Consider the following 21,262-nt stretch of genomic DNA (forward strand, 5'->3'; position numbering starts at 1 on the left):
AGTTTGAGGTTGCTGTGAGCTAAGAAGCCATGGCACTCTACTGGGGGCAAGAAAGTAAGACTCTGTCTCAAAAAAAGAAGAGTCCAGAGAGTCTGAGGAGAAGGAAAGTGGGAAGAGGCAGGTGGCCATGACCACTGTAAAGCTGTGGGAACCACGCAACCATATGCTCTGTCATCCCCTCAGGGAGAAGAGAGTCCAAGTCCAGTGACTGGGTAGCCCATATCATCCACTGGTGCCAGGTCATTAGGCATGTTCTCTCAAATGATATGGCCACAGCTACTCCTTCTGCAAGGAAGTGGACAGGTTCCCTGGGACTCCCAGATATGTGTTTGACTATACATGGGAAAAGACACCATCCTGGCCTTGAGAAGGGACCCCAGAGAACTCACCTTCAAAGGTCCGATTGACATGGGTTGGTCCAAAAGGGGTCTTAAAGAGTGCACCTCGGGGGATTATGGCCACGGCCTTGTCAATCTGGTCAATGATGGACACCAAACGGATCTCTTCCTTGACTTGGACCTAAAGAGACACGAAAGAGGCCATCCTGCCAGGATGTGCGCACTGAACCCATCTCACCCAAATGGCCACAGTGTAGACACCAGGACCACAAAGACCACACTGAGAAAGCCTTCCTATCATGATTTTCTTTCTTGTTTCTATTTATTTATTTATTTTTTAATTAGTGATACATACAAGTGGTATATTAAAAAAAATCAGGGCTCAGCACCTGTAGCTCAGCAGCTAGGGCGCCAGCCACATGCACTGGAGCTGGTGGATTCAAATCCAGCCTGGGCCTGCCAAACAACAATGACAACCACAACCCAAAAATAGCTGGGTGTTGTGGCGGGCACCTGTAGTCCCAGCTGCTAGGGAGGCTGTGGCAAGAGAATTGCTTAAGCCCAAGAGTTGGAGGTTGCTGTGAGCTGTGATACCACCGCACTCTACCCAGGGTGACATAGTGAGACTCTGTCTAAAAAATACCAAACAAACAAAAGAAAAAAAAATCAGTCTTCGGCGGCTCCCATAGCACCAGCCATATACCATCTAAGCTGGCAGGTCGAACCCGGCCCAGACCAGCTAAACAACAATGACAACTGCAACAACAACAAAAATATAGCTAGGCATTGTGGCGGGTGTCTGTAGTCCCAGCTGCTCGGGAGGCTGAGGCAAGAGAATTGCTTAAATCCAAGAGTTTAGGTTGCTGGGAGCTGTGATACTGCAGCACTCTACCAAGGGCAACAGCTTGAGACTCTGTCTCAAAGAAAAAAAAAAATCAGTCTTCCTCTCATGCCAGTCCCCAACACCCTAGTTGCCCTCACTGAGAGGGCACCTTTAACAGTTTATGTTCTCTTCTAGAAGCATACCATACATCAAGTCATCAAGTTTAAATGATGCTTCTTTTAACTTTCTAAAATATAAACGCAATTCTATTTACTGTGGAATAGAAAGACATACCTAAGAGAATCAAAACCACTCAAAATCCCACCTTCTAAGGATAATTACTAATAACATATTGGTACATTTCCCTCTAGTCTCTTTCTCGTTTTCTTTTTCAGACAGAGTCTCACTCTGTTGCCCATGTTAGAGTGCCATGGCCTCATCATAGCTCATCAGTAACTTCAACTCCTGGGCTTATGTGATCCTCCTCCCAAGCAGCTGGGACTACAGGCACCCCACACAATGTCTGGCTAATTTTTCTGTTTTTTATTTTTATTTATTTATTTATTTTTTGAAACAGAGTCTCACTTTATCACCCTTGGTAGAGTACTGTGGCATCACAGCTCACAGCAACCTAAAACTCTTGGGCTTAAGCGATTGATTCTCTTGCCTCAGCCTCCCAAGTAGCTGGGACTACAGGTGCCTGCCACAATGCCTGGCTATTTTGTTGTTGTTGTAGTTGTCATTGTTGCTTGGCAGGCCTGGGCTGGGTTCGAACCCACCAGCCCCGGTGTAGGTGGCTGGTGCCCTAACTGCTGAGCTACAGGTGCTGAGCCACAAATTATAACCTTTTTACACAGATAAAATTTGGTTACAATTAATATTGAGGACAACCTTGAACAAAAGGACTTCATAGAAGTCCTTTTATCTGGGGGAAAGTAGCACTTAGCAAGGGAAACATATCAATAGAGGCCTGCACTGAATCACAGAGCTGCTTATTTCCCATGGGCTGCCAACTTGAATGGAGACAGAAACTAAGCTTTCATAAGTGCCTAGACCAGGAGTTTTGAATATGTCACCTCTTTAACCTACATAAGCCTGGAAAGTAAATATTTCAGTTTTACAGAAAATAAAACTTGGGGCGATGAAGTTTGTCAAATTGGAGGGGGCAGTAGTTGCAGCTGAGGCTTTTCAGACTTAGACCCAGACTTTTTTTTCTTTAAACAGAATCTCAAGCTATCGCCCTGGGTAGAGTGTCGTGGCATCACAGCTCACAGCAACCTCAATCTCTTGGGCTTAAGCAATTCTCTTGCCTCAGGCTCCCAAGTAGCTGGGACTACAGGCACCCACCACAACGCATGGCTATTTTGTTGTTGTAGTTGTCATTGTTGTTTGGCAGGCCCCGGCTGGATTCGAACTCGCCAGCTCTGGTGTAGGTAGCTGGCACCCTAGCTGCTGAGTTACAGGCGCCGAGCCAGACTTTTTTTTTTTGCTGTTTAAACTGGGGCTGGGCTCGAACCTGCCACCTTGTTATATGGGGCCGGCACCCTACTCCTTGAGCCACAGGCGCCACCCTTTTTAGTTTTTTTTTTTGCAGTTTTTGGCCGGGGCTAGGTTTGAACCCGCCACCTCCGGCATATGGGGCTGGCGCCCTACTCCTTTGAGCCACAGGCGCCACCCTTTGTTTTTTTTTTTTTTGGTAGAGACAGAGTCTCACTTTATGGCCCTTGGTAGAGTGCCATGACGTCGCGGGACTCACAGCAACCTCCAGCTCTTGGGCTTAGGCGATTCTCTTGCCTCAGCCTCCCAAGCAGCTGGGACTATAGGTGCCTGCCACAAGGCCCGGCTATTTTTTTGTTGCAGTTTGGCTGGGGCTGCACCACCCTCCGTATATGGGGCCAGCGCCCTACTCACTGAGCCACAGGCACCGCCCCCCCCCTTTTTTTTTTTTTTGTAGCCACAGAGTCTCACTTTATGGCCCTCAGTAGAGTGCCGTGGCCTCACACAGCTCACAGCAACCACCAACTCCTGGGCCTAAGTGATTCTCTTGCCTCAGCCTCCCGAGTAGCTGGGACCACAGGCGCCCGCCACAACGCCCGGCTATTTTTTGGTTGCAGTTTGGCCGGGGCCGGGCTTGAACCCGCCACCCCCGGTATATGGGGCCAGCGCCCCACCGACTGAGCCACAGGCGCCGCCCTTTTTTTTGTTTGTTTGTTTAAAGACAGAATCTCTTTCCATTGCCCTGGATAGAGTGCTGTAGCATCATAGCTCACAGCAACTTCAAACTCTTGGGCTTGAGCAATCCTCTTGTCTTAGCCTCCCAATTAGCTGGGTCTACAGCTGTGCACCACTATGCCTGGCTAGGTTTTCTATTTTTAGTGGAGACAAGGTCTCACTCTTACTCAGGCTGGTCTTGAACTCCTAAACTCAGGCACTCCACTGGCCTCGGCCTCCCAGAGTTCTAGCATTACTGGCATGAGCCACCATGTCTGGCCTAGACCCAGACTTTTGTTTTGTTTTTGAGACAGAGTCTCACTATGTCACCCTCGGTAGACTGCCATGGCGTCACAGCTCACAGCAACCTCTAACTCTTGGGCTTAAGTGATTCTCTTGCCTCAGTCTCCCAAGTAGCTGGGACTACAGAAGCCCGCCACCAAACCCAGCTATTTTTTTGTTGCAGTTGTTTAGCTGCCCTGGGCCGGGTTTAAACTCACCACCCTCTGTGTATGTGGCTGGTGCCATAACTACTGTGCGACGGGTGCCGAGCCAAGACCTAAACTTTTGGTACCACATGGATTCAAGTGCAGAGGCTGGGTTTCAAATTCTGGGCTTGGCTAGTCTCAAAACTTAAGCTCCTAACTTGTTGCTTTAGTAATTCCATTTCTAGGAGTTTATCCTTCTGATAAAGTGCCCACATTGAAAATAATGTCTGGGGTGGTGCCTGTGGCTCAGCGAGTAGGGCGCCAGCCCCATTTACTGAGGGTGGCAGGTTCGGCCCTGGCCAAACTACAACAACAACAACAACAACAAATAGCTGGGTGGTGTGGCGGGCACCTGTAATCCCAGCTACCCAGGAGGCTGAGGCAAGAGAATTGCCTAAGCCCAAGAGCTGGCGGTTGCTGTGAGCTGTGATGCCACAGCACTCTACTGAGGGCAAAAAAGTGAGACTCTGTCTCAAAAAAAAAAAGGAAATAATGTCTGTACCCTCATGTTGATTTGAATAAAGTTAAAAAAAAAAAAGGGTGATGCCTGTGGCTCAGAGGAGTAGGATGCAGCCCCATATATCGGAGGTGGCCGGTTCAAACCCGGCCCCAGCCAGAAACTGCAAAAAAAAAAAAAAAAGTCTGTACGAGATAATTTATTATAGCAGTCTTTGTCAGACCTAAAACTTGGAAACCAGGTCAGCACTCATAGCACAGTGGTTATGGTGCTGGCCACATGCACTGAGGCTGGTGGGTTCAAACCCAGCCCCAGCCAGCTAAACAACAATGACAACTGCAACAACAACAACAACAACAAAAAAGCAGCCGGGCATTGTGGCAGGCACCTGTAGTCCCAGCTACTTGGGAGGCTGAGGCAAGAGAATCGCTTATGTCCAAGAGTTTGAGATTGCTGTGAGCTGTGATGCCACAGCACTCTACCAAGGGTGACATAGTGAGACTCTGTCTCAAAAATAATAATAATAAAAATGAAAAAAATAAAACTTGGAAACCTACATTTCCATGAATAAGACGCTGGTTATTATAGTATTTTCCCACAATGCTAAAAAGAATGGGAAAGCTCTTTAAGGCACTGATATAGAAAGATCTCCAAGCTCAGTGCCTGTAGCTTAAGCAGCTAAGGTGCCAGCCACATACACCTGAGCTGGCGGGTTCGAATCCAGCCCGGGGCCCGCCAAACAACAATGACGGCTGCAACCAAAAAATAGCCGGTTGTTGTGGCAGGTGCCTATAGTTCCAGCTACTTGGGAGGCAGAGACAGGAGAATTGCTTAAGCCCAGGAGTTGGAGGTTGCTGTGAGCTGTGATGCTACGGCACTCTACCCAGGGCGACAGCTTGAGGCTCTGTATTAAAAATAAATAAATAAATAAATAAATGAAAGATCTCCAAAATATATTGTTGAGTGAAGAAAGCAAGGTATAGGACTGTATGTATTAGTATAAAGTGCTGCCATTTGTTTTGTTTTATAAAGTAAAAAGAGAATATATATAGGTAAGGTATTTACTGAAGTATGTATAATATTTGCATAGAATGTCTCACCCTTCAATGTAAATTCAAATTCATACAGATAATTGTTAAAGTGCACATTTCTGATACCGGGGATTCAAGAATCTGCCTAACTCCTAGGACATGGCAATGTTTCTGACCCAGACTTCACTTTGAGTGGAAAGATTTGGACACACATCTATATGTATGTGCTCATGCATACACACACACACACACACACACACACGCATGCAAAATAGTTACATTAATGTCCTCCAGAGAGACGACCTGTGTGACTGGTGGACAGAAATGGGAGGAAAATTTACTATATTCCTTTTTTTAACCTTTGAATTTTGAACCATGTAGACGTATTCTCTAGTAACATGAAAACTAATACTAAATTATAAGAGCCTGTACACAAGCCCTTCTCTTCCCAGCCCCCACCCCAGAGCCAGGCTTCCACAAGAGCAACCCACCCACTCTCTTCGTCACATTACTCAGGAGTGGTGTGTGCCTGGGTGAGTCACTTATCCTCCCTAAACCTATGTCATTCTCTCTACTACCTGGAAAGTAACGTCCCAACTTCATGGAGTTGTACATATTCAAGGAGACGATACAGGCACACCCAGCTATTCCATACCCAACTTGGCAGTAGCAAAGGTGACTTTTTTTTACAGCCCAAGCCCTCTTTGTCAGGCCCTCCTTCCCCTCTCCTCCTATTCACTCACCACTACTTCTTCTTCAAAGGCCTTTTCACCCTCATTCACTTTCTGTATCTCAGTGTGTTCATACTCATGTGAGGGGTCCCCCATGAAGCGGCCCTTCACCACAGATATCTGCGCCATCATCTCCTCTGTGGCAGGGGGCAGGAGGCTCCACTCTGTGCAGTTCAGGCTGCCAACAACATCCACACCGTCTCTGAATTCCAACTCCCCTCCTCACCCAATTCTTCCTACCACCTTCCCTTCCCCCTAGAGGGTTAGGCCCAAGAAAAGCTGTTGGAATTCCCATCACTCCTCTCAACACTGTTTCAAGACCCTTAGAAGCCCTGAGTGCCTGTTGTGCATCCTGCCCTCATTCATGTGGCAAATTCAACTTTATTTTTTAAAGTTCACAAAAGTTTCATATATGCTGAGTATTAAATGAGCCTATTCCTAAATATCTAGACTGTGAAATTCCGAGTAGGATTCTTAATTTTAGGCACCCCTGCTTTGGTGGCCCCTAAATTCATGCTCAGCCTGTCTACTGAGCCAACAGCACAACCATTTCCTTCCCTTTCTCCAGAAAGCACAGTCTCACCTCAAGAATCTCCCCCTCTGCTGAGGTCTTCAGGAGCATTCACCAAGCCCTGCCTGGTCTCTTCTTCCTCACTTCCCACCAGGAAAGGAGGTCCTCCCACTCTTCTCTAATAGCCTCCCAGCCTGAGTCCCCAGTTGGTCTCTGTTCATCTTCTTGCCCTTCACTCTCCACCAATTCCCTCTCAACATAACAACTGCTCATCCTACTAAAATGACAGCCCTCGAATCTCTGTACCTCCAGAAAATGCTGTTCCTGCCCTTCCTTCCCTTTTCCCCAGCTCTGAACAATAATCTCAGAACATTGTACCCACTGTACCATGATTTCTGCCCCCATCATGCCAAGAACCTTCTTGGGAGAAGGCCATCAAGGACACCTAACAACCAACTTAAATGCATCTCCATTTCTACTTCCTCTGGTATCTCCCTTTTCCTTCCTCCAGTGCCTTAAGTATTTCCAGCAACTATTCTCACCCCTATTTTCTCTCTGCATTCTTATCCACCTGCCTTCCAGAAAACCAGCTACTGCCACCAGTACACAGAATTTAGCCCCTTCTCACCACTGCCACTGACTGCTTCCACCCTGGTCCAAGCCACCATCCCCTCTTGCCTAGATATTGCAATAGATGCCTCATTGGTCTCCCTGCTGCCACTTCTACTCACTCTTCAGACTAGTCTCTGCCCAACTGTGCAGACCTAAGCCAGATCATGTCAGGGCTCTGTGCTTCCACAGGGTGGCTTCCCATTTGGCCACATCTTACAATGCCCCACAAGGCCCTGCAGATTGTTTCCCACCTTTTACCTCTCTGATCTCATGTCCTACAATGCTGTCCCTCACTCGTTCCTCTCTAGCCACACTAGTCTCTATGAGGTTCCACAAAAACACTAAGCACACACCTGCCTCAGGGCCTTTGCACTTGTCTGGAATTCAGACATCCACATAGCTCAATCACTTCAGGTGTCTTCTCAAATGTTAGTTACCTTATCAGAAAGGTGACCTTTCACCACCCTATTTAAAATAGTACCCCATTCTGTATTCTGGATCACCCTTATTATTTAACACATCTGACATGTAATAAATGTGTATGTTTATCTGCCTGTCTCCACTTCCCTACTCTCCAACACACACACTACAGTGCAAGCTCCATAAAGACAAGAACTACATTTACCACTGAATTCCTGGTACCCAAATCAATGCTTATGTAGCATATAGTAGGTGCTCATCAAATCAAATGTAATGAATGCCAAATCTCTATCTTTAGTACAATTTTTTATTCTGGACTCTAGATCTGTACTTTGAAATGACTTCCTAATACCCTGCCCCCAGGTACCTCACACCAAATTCATTATGTCTCCCCCTATCCTGCTCCCTGAAGTCTCTCCTAGTGAGTGGTGGCAGCACTTACTCAGCTGCCTGAGCTGGAAGGAGGGGTCAGCCTTGACCTCTCCTTCATCACCATTCTCATTCAGTCAGTCACAAACCCTGCCAATTCTACCACTTAAATATTTTCTTTTTTAAATTTTTTTTCTTTTTTTTCTACCACTTAAATATTTTCAATCCATCCCTTCCTCTCCATTTCCTCAGCTACCTCTTCCTTTCAGATCCCTTCATCTGGACACAAGGGACTCCTACATGCTCACCCCACTTCCAAGCCATTCTGCCCACTCAAATCTGAGCAGGCTCTCCTTGCTTAAAGTCCCCCAGTAGCTCTCCAAGACCTCTAGACAAGCTTCAAACCCCTCCATCTCCCCATTCAGTCCTATACAACACCTACACTGCCACTGTCACATTACCTACTGCTGCTCTCCCAAACACTCCAAGCTTTCTCCAGCCACCAAGAGTATGTTGACCTGTTCCATCTAACTGGCTTGCCTTTCCCAGACACCTGTCTGGAGAACTCCTGCTCATCTTTCAGAACTCAGTGCAAGCTACTCCCCTAGTGATCTTATTCAGTTCTCTACAAGAATGCTCACCTTGGTCCCCCTTTGTGTACACCCCTGTTCTAGTTTTACTGCGGTGTACTGTAATTGTTGAGTGACACATTTGTCTTCTCCCTAGGATGTGAGTAACTCGAAGACAGAGGTCCTGGCTTAGCCATCTTTGCAACCCCAAGTCTGCCACAGGCAATCCAGGCAATGTTGGATTGATGCATGGATGGACAAATGAAGTCTCCAACTACCTGGAGCCTGCATGGCTGCTATATAAGGTAGTAACTCCGTATCGTCGCCAGGAGTATTCAAAAAGAGGTTGGATGACCCCATGATTGCATTAATGTACACAGCTATGATTCAATTAAAAAAAAAAAAAAAGAAGCTGGATGGTCCTGTGTAGCAGTGTTCCGGGAATTTTCCCCAGTTTTACACCCCTTCTCTCCGCATTCTGCATTCGTTCTCTTGTTTCCAAAAGGCCTTCTGCTGCATAGCCGACACCTCCACCAAAGATGCTTCACGACCTTCTAACAGCACCACTCCACCTCCACACGTCTGAACTTTCTCCAAATTGAGTGCCTCCCAGGCCCGGCACCTGGCTCACACCTGGCTTCTCTAGTTGCGTTCTCCAGGAATTTTACCCTTGCTTCACTTTCGTTCACGGCCCTTCCTCTATTATAAACCCAGCGGCATCTAAATTCCTCTTGGGCCTCCAGGCCGAGAACCCATCCTCCCAGGGACTTGCCCGCTCTACCTCACCCATTCACTTCCCCTCCCCTTCAGCCTCGGTTCTAGCCTCTCCTTCAGACTTCCCAGTCCCCACCCCTTTCCTCTACGCGCTCGTTTCCGTCCCAGGCCCCGCCCCTCAGACCTTCCCTGTTCCCTTCGCCGCAGATCCTGCCCACCTGCCTCCCGGACCCCATAGGCTCCGCCCCTCTCGAGTCCTAGACCCTTGGCCTTTCCCTGCCTCCGGGTGGCCGCCTCTCCTAGCAGCCCGCAACCTCGCTCCACCCCGGGTGCAGCCTCCACCTGTAGAGCGTATTGCGTGGTGCGAGCTGATCCTGGTTCAGACCCTGTGCGATGTAGTAATCGGAGACAAGACCGAGGATGCGGCCCCAAAAAAGGACCCGATCATAGCGGTAGTCGCGCTTAACCAGCATAAGGGAAGTGAGCAGGGAGGCCCGACGGTCCGGGCTGAGGCCTTGCCCACTTCCGGACGCCAGCTCTAGCGACAGCAAGAGGCCCTCGGAGTCCATCAGGCCCGCGGCTCTGCTCAACGCCCGCCGGGTTGTTAGCAGAAGCCGTCTCCATGGAGACCCAAGCTCCGCCCTTTTTGCAGGAAGGAGGATTCCACCCATCCCACTGACCGCCTGCAGCCCTGCTCGCCTTCTTAAATATACTAGTCCCTTCCCTTTTCCTTTCCGAATTTGGGACGGCCTGGCTTCCACTACTCTATGTTAGGCCACAGAGTGGAGCTGGAGGTCCCAATCCACACCAGTCCCATGGGTATTTTGTTCCTTTTTGAGCCCTTTCACGTAGCAGACACTTATCGAGTCCTTACTGTATGCAGTGAGGGCTTGTGAAGAAAATCAATACACAACCCCAACACTGTCATATTATTTCATCCCTGTTACCTCACTTCTTGTCCTGAGAATTAAATATCTGTGAAGAATTGGAGATTTCTCCTGACACTAAAAGTATAAGATTCTGACAATCGCCCCCAACTTCCCACACCAAGCCAAGTCTTACATAATGACCTATTCAATTCTCTCCCATCTTCACCAGATGTCTTTTTTTTTTTTTTTTTTTACCAACACCTTCCACAGAATTATTCTAAATAATACATGAAGGTCTAGGCAACACTTTGGAAAAGGACAGTGTGAAGAGGGTTACAAGGCTCGGTGCCTGTGGCTCAAGCAGCTAAGGTACCAGCCACATACACCTGAGCTGGTGGGTTCGAATTCAGCCTGGGGCTGCCAAACAACGATGACAGCTGCAACCAAAAAAAAAGCAGCTGGGCGTTGTGGCCGGTGCCTGTAGTCCCAGCTACTTGGGAGGCGGAGGCAGGAGAATCACTTGACCCCAGGAGTTGGAGGTTGCTGTGAGCTGTGATGCCACAGCACTCTACCCAGGGCGACAGCTTGAGGCTCTGTCTCAAAAAAAAAAAAAGAGGGGTACAAAAGGTGACATTTACAGACTACAATTACCCATTAACTACCACCCACAACTATTTTGATTTGATCCAGATGATAGCAACAGAAAGATTAGAAGTCCACTGAAGCTGGGCTTTTCACTCCCTGGGCTGGAGACTTCTTCAGCTCTGAAATCCCCAGCCAAGGACAATCACAAGCAGGAAGCAGGTTCTTCGGAAAACCTGTTGATAGGGAAGGAGATGCGCTTTATTGTTAATTTTTTTTTTTTTTTTTTTTTGAGACTGAGAGTGCCATGGCATCATAGCTAACAACCTCAAACTCCTGGGCTCAAGTGATCCTCTTGCCTCAGCCTCTGAAGTAGCTGGGACTGTCACCCACCAGGACACCTGGCTTAGTTTTTCTGCTTTTTTTTTTTTTAGTAGACAGGGTCTCTTGCTCAGGTTGGTCTCAAACCCCCTCAGCTCTGGCAATCCACTTGCGTTGGCCTCCCAGAGTGCTAGGATTACAAGTGTGAGCCACTGAGCCCCACCTTGTTAATTGACCTTTTCATCAATTATTTCTATGAAGAAAACTCATGAAATCAGAACGACTGAGCCCCAATGCCAAGCCGACAGATAAGTGTCTAAATTACCCAAATGATTATTTTTGTTGTCTAGGCATTGTTTATGAAGGCTTTTAAAATTAATATTTCAAGGAGTTGGTTCACCTTTATGAGTCATCTCAGAACAATTTATAACCTCCTTGTTCACAACTCCTCCACTCCCTTTAGGCAGACCTCTCAGCCTTTACTTCAGAGATATGCCCTAGTTCCCCTTCTGTAAGGTATAGATAGCAACAGACAGAAAACCTATTAAAATTCTGGCTGGTAAAATGTGTTTCAAGTGGTCATACCACAGAAAACAGCCCAAATGTTGTCCTCATTGATTCTGTACTTATTTATCACCTATTAATGGCAGGCTCCAAGTCAGGAACTAGAACCTGAAGCCAGCCAGACAAGGGAAATCATGCAGCTTCCTAATGCTAACATCTTTGGTAGAGCACCCAGACACTGCAGCTAGGAAGACCAGATTCAAACCCAGGTTTCACTACCTAGCCAAGTTACTCAGTCTCCCCAACTTCATCTAAAAATGATGGCAATAATATATACATTATATGGTTAGGATTAGATAATGTGGCTCGGCACCCTCATAGCACTGTGGTTACGGCACCAGCCACATACACTGAAGTTGGTGGGTTCGAACTCTGCCCCCAAACCCGCCCTGGGCCAGCTAACCAACAATGACAACTGCAACAACAAGAAAAAATAGCCAGGTGTTGTGGCAGACACCTGTACTCTCAGCTACTTGGGAGGCTGAGGCAACAGAATCACTTGAGCCCAAGAGTTTGAGGTTGCTGTGAGCTGTAATGCCACCGTACTCTACCAAGGGTGACATAGTGAGACTGTCTCAAAATAATAATGATTAGATGACACATTAAGTGCTTAAAATATTTAGTAAAACCACCTCTGTAAGTGGAGCACCCAAGGGACTGTAACAAACTGGTCAATATACGGAGGGAGTCAACATAAGGAACAAGGCATACTGTACTGATACATACATGTGAATCATGTCCAGACTATGAAAATTAGGTCAACTTAAGGAGGTAGTCAACTATAGAGGTTGTACATACTATACATATAGTATGTATGTATATTATATAGTACGTAAAATACTATAAAAGTATTTATAGTATATATACAGTATTTTGTATATATATACAAAATATATACATTATTCTGTATATATATTTTATACTATGTTTCAAGTACTTTATATACATTAATCCAGCAACCTTGCAACATATGTATTCTGTCCCCATTTATGTATTTACATAAAGGCACACACCTATCTCCAGTACCAGAGCAAGGTGAGGATTCTTCAACTTAATTCCAGAAAATAAGCAGATATCCTCTTTCCCTAGGGACAAGAAGCATCAACACTTGGTTGTCAGGACAATGTCAAGTCAACATTTGGTTGTCAGAATAGTGTGGAATCACAGGCATCAGGACAGGGTTTTTCTTAAGGATGATTTTGCCAGCAGACATCAAACAGCTGTAGTAGGGACAAGGTTGGCAAAACTCCAGAAGGAACATCTGGCCATTGGGAACAAATCCTACAAGACCCCAGGACAATCCTGGGGGCTTCTGTCATTCAATCAGGCTTTACAAAGACTGTTTTCTTTTTGCAGCCCAGTCTCACAGCCCTCCTTCTTCTGACATTTGCTTCTCAGATCTGAAGGGCAGAATAGGCCAGGACAATTTAGGGCCCCCAAAAGTTGGTTGGGGTGGCAGGATCCTTTCTGCTGGCCTCATCACCCCACTCCTGGCACATGGCATGAGATTAACCAACAATCACTTTAATTAAAACTGACATGCTGCAGCTTTCCCCTCTCCTGATTGACTACCAGCTGCACCTGTCACATACAAAGCTACAGGTAACCATTTGTGAATGAACAAGGTTATAGATACCTCTGAGAGTTGTCTTAGAACAGTCTCTGTAAGTCAAAAGAATTAAGAAATTTGTTTTTCTTTTTTAAAATTTATTTTTTTAATTTAAAATCATTTGCCACTATTTCCTGGTGATTAAGTCTCAGGAAAATTTAATATGAATCTATTTATTTTATATATAAGTTCATGACCCACATTATGACCCTCTTAAAAATTCTGAAGGGCATAGCAAAAAGCAGAAAAGGGCCACCTCCATAGGAGTGTTTATCAATGAACCCATCTTTGCTTTCTAGCTTCTAACAGAAATAGCTGACCAAGCCCTGACTGGGAAAATCAACCTTTGATTCAGAGATGTTATTCAACAATGATTATTACAGTTACACACCATCAGCCCACCAGAAGTTGAGAAGGGGAGGCAGACAGCCAAAAGAGAAGAACCCTCCTCTCTCACCAGGAAGCAACTCTTGCTCCAAGCAAGAGGTGGGTGACTTAGTGCCATAGGGAAAAATATAATTCAGCCATTGTGTTTCCAGGATTTAGGCAGCACCTTTGTTCACTCATGGAAGCCTTTAAGCGTCACTGGTGCCTGGAACCAAATGTAATCCTCCCAAGCTGTTGTTTGGATGGTAGGTCTACCACAAGACAGAGTCACAGTCAGTTTGTGGCCTCGGGTGGGTACTCGATAGTTAAGCTTGGGTCGAAACCAATCTTCCCCACAGTCACGGTGTCCCTGTGCCATGACGATGGTGCCCATGAGTGGAGGAGCCTGCAGCTCGCTAAAGGCATCAGCCATGAAAATGGCTCGGAAAAGACGGCGCAAACAAGCTGCTGTGCTCAGGCTCTGGTCCATACTGTTGGGGGGCAGACGGGACAAGTCCAGTTCATAGAATTCCTTAGGGCATAGGGCACTGCCCCCAAGGAGGATCAGCACTCGTGGCACTAGTGTGCGTGCAAACAGGCTCTCTAGGTGGCTGAGAACACTCTCTAGTTCTGCCAGGGCTTGTTGGCATTTCTTGCTGCTCACCTCAGCCCGAGATTTCTTTTTCACCATCTCCTCTGCCTATGAGGACAAAAAATGGTATGAGAGGAAGACAAGGTAGGGAGCAGCTAATGCCCTTTGAAAAACTCTTCTGTCAATGAATCCCCAACAATAAAAAAAAAAGAATTTGAAAAAAAAAAAAAAAAAGAAAAACTCTTCTGACTTAGAGGACTGGATTTTTAGCTCAATGAACTGCCATAGCCAAGATGCTATCAGAGGACATTTATATTGAAAAGGAAAATAGAGGGGCGGCGCCTGTGGCTCAGTCGGTAAGGCGCCGGCCCCATATACCGAGGGTGGCGGGTTCAAACCCGGCCCTGGCTGAACTGCAACCAAAAAAAAATAGCTGGGCGTTGTGGCAGGCGCCTGTAGTCCCAGCTACTTGGGAGGCTGAGGCAAGAGAATCGCTTAAGCCCAGGAGTTGGAGGTTGCTGTGAGCTGTGTGATGCCATGGCACTCTACCGAGGGCCATAAAGTGAGACTCTGTCTCTACAAAAAAAAAAAAAAAAAAAGGAAAATAGAGGCTCAGCACCTGTAGCTCAAGAGGCTAAGGCACCAGCCACATAAACTAGAGCTGGCGGGTTCAAATCCAGCCCGGGTCTGACAAATAACAACAACTACAACCAAAAAATCGCCAGGCGTTGTGGCGGGTGCCTGAAGTCCCAGCTACTTGGGAGGCTGAGGCAAGAGAATCGCTTAAGCCCAGGAGTTGGAGGTTGCTGTGAGCTGTGATGCCACAGCACACTACCCAGGGCTGATGCCTTGAGGCTCTGTCTCAAAAAAAAAAGGAAAGGAAAACATATTCTTTGCACAAAACCATAATTCTGCAGCATTTAGAACAGCAAAGACAGGCTGGTGCAGTGGCTCATGCCTGTAATCCTAACACTCCAAGATGTCAAGACAAGTAGATCACTTGAGCTCAGAAGTTCAAGACGAGCCTGGCCAAGAGCGAGACCCTGTCTCTACTAAAAAACAGAAAAACTAGCCAGGCATTGTAGCAGGAGCCTGTAGTCCCAGCTCCTTGAGAAGCTGAGACAGGAGTACTGCTTGAACCCAGGGGTTTGAGGTTGCTGTGAGCTATGATCATGCCATGGCACTCTATCCTGGGCTATAGAATGAGACTCTATCTCAACAACAGCAAAAATACAACAGCAAAGACAGTTCTCTCAAGCCAGAGGACATGCAGATATAAGCAACTAAAGTAATCAAAGAGACTGGATGGCATGACAGAGGTGACATATTTTACTGAATGAGAGTGATAAGAGGAATGAAGGTTATTTGACTAACAAAGATGATTTTGGGCCAGGTGTGGTGGCTCACACCAGTAATCCCAACACACTTTGGGAGGCCATTGTGGGAGGATCACTTAAACCCAGGAGTTTGAAACCAGGCTAGGCTACATAGTAAGATCCCCATATTTAAAAGAAATTTAAAAATTAGCTGGACTGGCTCAGCACCTAGTAGCACAGTGGTTATGGTACACTGAGGCTGGCGGGTTCGAAACCAGCCTGGGGCAGCTAACACAAAAATGATAACTGCAACAAAAAATAGCCGGGCATTATGGCAGGTGCCTGTAGTCCCAGCTACTTGGGGAGGCTCAGGGAAGAGAATCGCTTAAACCCAAGAGTTTGAGGTTGCTGTGAGCTGTGAGGCCATAGCACTCTACTGAGGGTGACATACTAAGAGTCTGTCTCAAAAAAAAAAAAAAAGAAAGAAAGAAAAATTAGAGGGACATGGTGGCAGACACCATAGTCCTAACTTCTGGGATGATGATGCAGGAATTGAGCTCAGGAACTAGAAGTTACAGTGAGCTATGATCAGGCTACTGCACTCCAGCCTGGGCAAGAATAAGACCCCGTCTCATGGCAACGCCCTTAGCTCAGTGTACAGCGCTGGCCACATACACCGGGGCTGGTGGGTTCAAACCTGGCCTGGGCCTGCTAAAACCCAATGACAACTGCAACAACAACAAAAAAACAATAGCTGGGCGTTGTGGCAGGCGACAGTAGTCCCAGCTACTTGGGAGGCAGAGGCAAGAGAATCTCTTGAGCCCAAGAGTTTGAGGTTGCTGTGAGCTATGACGCCAGAGCACTCTACCAAGGGAAACAAAGTGAGACTCTGTCTCCAAAAAGAAAAATATTTAAAAAGCCACTTCTTTAAAGTCCAGATGCAACACATAGGAGCTTTAGAAAGGGAGGACAAGAAAAAAGGCTGGCAGGGTTAAACTATCAAAGATTACAGTGGGGAGAATGTGACAGGCCCTGAAGATTTCTTAGACTCCCTTCTACCTACCTACCATTTAACAGCCACCAACTTTCTCCCAAAGCCTCTGCCTACCTGGAGTGAAGGTTTTCGATAAAAGTGCTTAAGCTGTTCATAGGGCAGAGGGAGTTGCTGGCGTTGGTACATGATATGCTTTAGAAGTTCACAAGTAAAGCGACAGCAGCCCTCCTGGCTCACAGGCCCAGGAAACACCACTGGTATTATGAAGTCTCCTGGACAAAAGGACTCCGAAGGGTTGAGAGGTTCCTGGGTAGTCTCAAGTAGTTCTACCTGGGGAGCCTTAGTTTCTTCTGACTTCTCATACCACTCCAAATCTGGAAGGTGAAAAGAGGGACAAAGGAGAAAAATGAAAAACCTAAAGGCCAAACTCAGTTTCCTGTGGCCACCCAATGAGTTACCATTATGAAGGGGACATCCTAACAAGTGCACATACTCTCTACAATCTCCTCTGGGCTATGCCCGAAAGAGATTCCCCAACCCTGTTGCCTAGAGTGTTTCAAGTAATGGCAAGATTGTGAGAGGGGGACAGGCGCTGGTGGCTCACGCCTGTAATCTTAGCACTTTGGAAAGGTGAGGGGGGAGGACTGCTTGCGGTCAAGAGTTCAACACCAGTTTGAACAAGGGCGAGACCCCGTATCAACAAAAAATTTTTAAAAATTATCAGGGCATAGTGGCCCAGGCTTGCAGTCCTAGTTACTCCGGAGGCTGAGACAGGATTGATTGAACCCAGGAGTTCGAGTTTGCAGTGAGCTCTGACGCTGCCACTGCACTCTAGCTGGAGAGACAGAGCAAGACAGGGGGGGATTTCGGAAGCGGTGCCTAGGACTTCTCGCAGAAAGCAGTGAACTTTAATCTAGGAAAATGAGTCGAAAATGTAGTCAAGAGGGATCCTGAACGCCGAAAGGATGACAAAGGATGAACCAAAAGGATCCAGGGTAATGGAGTCAGTCACGGGCAGAGCCAGAACCAGGTGGGACACAAGGAAGACAGGCTTGAAAGAGAGCCAAGGGCTAGATGACTGGAGGGAACGGCAGTAGGAAGACAGGTCTCCAAAGTTCCCCACACTCTGGACCCCGCGCGTTACCTCCGACTTCAGCGGGGGACTGCATTTCCGGCTCCGGTGCAGCCATTACGACCTCCTCCCTCTCCTGCGTGCGGTTAGAATAAGCACCCCGCGGGGCACTATGGGAAGTCCGCGCCTCCGCTTCCGGCTTGATTAAGCCGGAAGAGGGAAGGGCGTCACCAGTGTGGCAGAGGCTGGGCGGAGTTGGGATTTGAGCCTAGCGTTCCTTCCTTAACCTGGCACGGGTTACGTTTGGCCCTTAGTCCTCAGGGAACCCAGACGTTCTTGGCCACTGAGCGCTGCCTTCCAGAAGACACCCGCCCTCACGCATCCATTCACTCTTAATATTCACTACTCACTACGCACCTACTTAGTGCCCAGCCCTGTCCTAGGTGCTGGAGATGGGGTAGTGAACAAGCCAGGAGTGGGCCCTGTCCTCAAGGGATTCACTATAGATACAATACCATGAAATGAATTACAGTGGGATGGTGCGCTGGCTGTGGAAGCGAAGAGCAGGGGCACCCAAGCCAGCAAGGGTTGGAAATGGGAAGGTGTGGTCCCAGAAGAAACATGTGAGGCTGTGACCAGTAGGATGAGTTAAGTCAGCAAGGTGAAAAGAAGGGCCTAGTGCTCTTCGAAATCTTGAGACAATGGTATCCTCTGTTCAAAGAATTAAAGAGTTCATATTGTAAAGACTTGAGGTTGTAGGCCAGGTGCAGTGGCTCATGCCTATAATCCTAGCACTCTAGGAGGCTGAGGCCGGTGGATCGTTCAAGTTCAGTTCATACCAGCATGAGCAAAAGTAAGACCCCATCTCTACTAAAAATAGAAAAACTAGCTGGGCGTTGTGGCAGGTGCTGCAGTCCCATAGTCTCAGCTACTCAGGAGGCTGAGGCAAGGACTGCTTGAGCCCAGGAGTTTGAGGTTGCTGTGAGCTATGACAGCACAGCACTCTACCCAGGGTAACAGAGTGAGACTCTGTCTCAAAAAAAAAAAAAAAAAAAGAGGGTGGCACCTGTGGCTCAAAGGAGTAGGGTGCTGGCCCCATATGCCAGAGGTGGTGGGTTCAAACCCAGCCCCCACCAAAAACTGCAAAAAAAAAAGAGAGAGAGAGAGATTAGGTTGTAGTGAATGAAAGTGCCAGATCATGGCAGAACCACATAGGCTAAGTTAGACTTTGAACTTGATCTTGCAAGGAGATGGGGAAGCTTTGAAAGGCCTAAAGTGGGAGAGTGAAGTAATTAAACTTACTTTTTTTTTTTTGTAGAGACAGAGTCTCACTTTATGGCCCTCGGTAGAGTGCCGTGGCCTCACACAGCTCACAGCAACCTCCAACTCATGGGCTTAAGCGATTCTCTTGCCTCAGCCTCCCAAGTAGCTGGGACTACAGGTGCACGCCACAACGCCCAGCTATTTTTTGGTTGCAGTTTGGCCGGGGCTGGGTTTGAACCCGCCACCCTCGGTATATGGGGCCGGGGCCTTACCGACTGAGCCACAGGCACCGCCCCTAAACTTACTTTTTTTTGCAGTTTTTGGCCGGGGCTGGATTTGAACCCATCACCTCTGGTACATGGGAGCTGGCACCCTACTCTTTGACCCACAGGCACCACCCATAAACTTACATTTTTTTTTTTTTTTCAGACAAGAGTCTCACTATGTTGCCCTGGTAGAGTGCCATGGGGTCACAGCTCTCAGCAACCTCCAACTCTTGGGCTTAAGTGATTTTCTTCTCTCAGCCTCCCAAGTAGCTGGGACTACAGCCAACCGCCACAACACCTGGCTATTTTTTGGTTGTAGTTGTTATTATTGTTTGGCAGGCCTGGGCTGGATTCGAACCTGCCAGCTCTGCTGTATGTGGCTGGCGCTCTAGCTGCTGAGCTACAGGCACCGATCCTAAACTTACATTTTATAAATTTAAGCCAGTCACAATTATAAGAGGGACTTTATCTAAGAAATGCAATCAGACTCTGTGTCCATAACTCAGTGGTTAGGGCGCCAGGGTTACATACATGGGGCTGGAGGGTTCAAACCCGGCCCAGGCTTGCTAAACAACAATAACCACTATAACAATAACAAAATCAAAAAACAGCCAAGCGTTGTGGCAGGCACCTGGAGTTCCAGCTACTTGGGAGGCTGAGGCAAGAGAATTGCTTGAGCCCAAGAGTTTGAGGTTGCTGTGAGCTGTGATGCTACAGCACTCTACTGGGGGCAACAAAGTGAGACTGTCTCAAAAAAAAAAAAAAATAGGGAAGTACCCGTAGCTCGGTGGGTAGGGCACGGGCCACATACACCGAGGCTGGCAGATTCGAACCTCACCCACACCAGCTAAAATCAACAATGACAATTGCAACAAAAAAAAATAGCCAGGCGTTGCAGCGGATGCCTGTAGTCCCAACTACTTGGGAGACTGAGGGAAGAGAATCACTTACACCCAAGAGTTTGAGGTTGCCATGAGCTGTGCTGCCACAGCACTCTACCAAGGGCAACATAGTGAGACTCTGCCTCAAAAAAAAAAAAAAAAATAAATAAATAGATGCAATCAGTGTAATCTATTTATTTGTACCCTCAATGAATCACAAACAATAAAAATGAAATAAAAAATAAATTTAAACTGGTTGAACCTGTGGCTCAAGCAGCTAAGGCGCCAGCCACATACACCTGAGCTGGAGGGTTCGAATCCAGCCCAGGCCTGCCAAACAACAATGACAGCTGCAACCAAAAAATAGTGGGCATTGTGGCAGGCACCTGTAATTCCAGCTACTTGGGAGGCGGAGGCAGGAGAATTGCTTAAGCCTAGGAGTTGGAGGATGCTGTGAGCTCTGATGTTACAGCACTCTACCCAGGGCGACAACTTGAGGCTCTGTCTCAAAATAAATAAATAAATTTAAACCAATGTAGAGATTGGATTACAGGAAGGATAAGGGAGAAGGCAGGGACACCAATTAGAGGTAGCAAATCCAATTACCTGAGGGCAAGGTGAAAGAGGCCTAAACTAGGGTAGTCACAGCGGATTGGAAAGAATAGGATCAATCCTAGAGATATTTAGGAGGTCCAGTGAGCATAACTTGGCGATTGATCTAAGGAGAAATAGAGACTCTCAAGAAAACAAACAGGTTGGGCCGGGTGCAGTGGCTCATGCCTGTAATCCTAGCACTCTGAGGGGGCCAAGGCAGGTGGATTACCTGAGCTGGAAACTAGCCTGAGCAGGAGTGAGACCTCATCTCTAAATATAACCAGGCGTTGTGGTGGGTTTCCTGAAGTCCCAGCTACTTGGGAGGCTGAAGTAAGAGAATCACTTAAGCCCAAGACTTTGAGGTTGCTGTGAGAATTGCTTGAGCAATTCTACCAAGAGCTACAAAGTGAGACTCTGTCTCAAAAATCAATTTTTTTTTTTTTTTTTTTTTTTTGAGACAGTCTCACTATGTCAGCCTGGGTAGAGTGTCATGGCATCACAGCTCACAGTAACCTCAAACTCTTTGGGCTCAAGGGATTCTCTTGCCTCAGCCTCCTAAGTACCTAGGACTACAGGTGCTGTCCACAACACCTGGCTATTTTTTAGTTGTAGTTGTCATTGTTATTTGGCAGGCCCAGGCTGGGTTGGAACCTGCCAGCTCCAGTGCATGTGGCCAGCGCCCTAGCCACCGTGCTATAG

At 47.2% G+C, this 21,262-nt stretch overlaps 2 protein-coding genes across 2 annotated transcripts in view; both read right to left on the minus strand.

The window, feature by feature from the left end:
* Positions 1 to 9,945, minus strand: part of RSPH9 (radial spoke head component 9) — a 29,005-nt gene extending 19,060 nt beyond the window's left edge. The window contains exons 1-3 of the mRNA XM_053601557.1: positions 9,617 to 9,945; positions 6,092 to 6,257; positions 390 to 519 (exon numbers count right to left, since the gene is read on the minus strand). Of these exons, the coding sequence (XP_053457532.1) occupies positions 390 to 519; positions 6,092 to 6,257; positions 9,617 to 9,945 (625 nt within the window). The remainder of the gene's footprint in view (positions 1 to 389; positions 520 to 6,091; positions 6,258 to 9,616) is intronic.
* Positions 9,946 to 13,325: 3,380 nt separating this feature from the next.
* Positions 13,326 to 17,776, minus strand: MAD2L1BP (MAD2L1 binding protein). Its single transcript, XM_053601558.1, has 3 exons — positions 17,632 to 17,776; positions 16,602 to 16,861; positions 13,326 to 14,285 (listed from the first exon to the last, which is right to left on the minus strand). Exons 1-3 carry the CDS (start codon positions 17,675 to 17,677, stop codon positions 13,779 to 13,781), a joined length of 813 nt encoding a protein of 270 aa, XP_053457533.1. The 5' UTR covers positions 17,678 to 17,776; the 3' UTR covers positions 13,326 to 13,778.
* Between the last annotated feature and the right edge of the window lie 3,486 nt (positions 17,777 to 21,262).

This window comes from Nycticebus coucang, chromosome 9, assembly GCF_027406575.1.
Source record: "Nycticebus coucang isolate mNycCou1 chromosome 9, mNycCou1.pri, whole genome shotgun sequence".
Taxonomy (NCBI): Eukaryota; Metazoa; Chordata; class Mammalia; order Primates; family Lorisidae; genus Nycticebus; species Nycticebus coucang.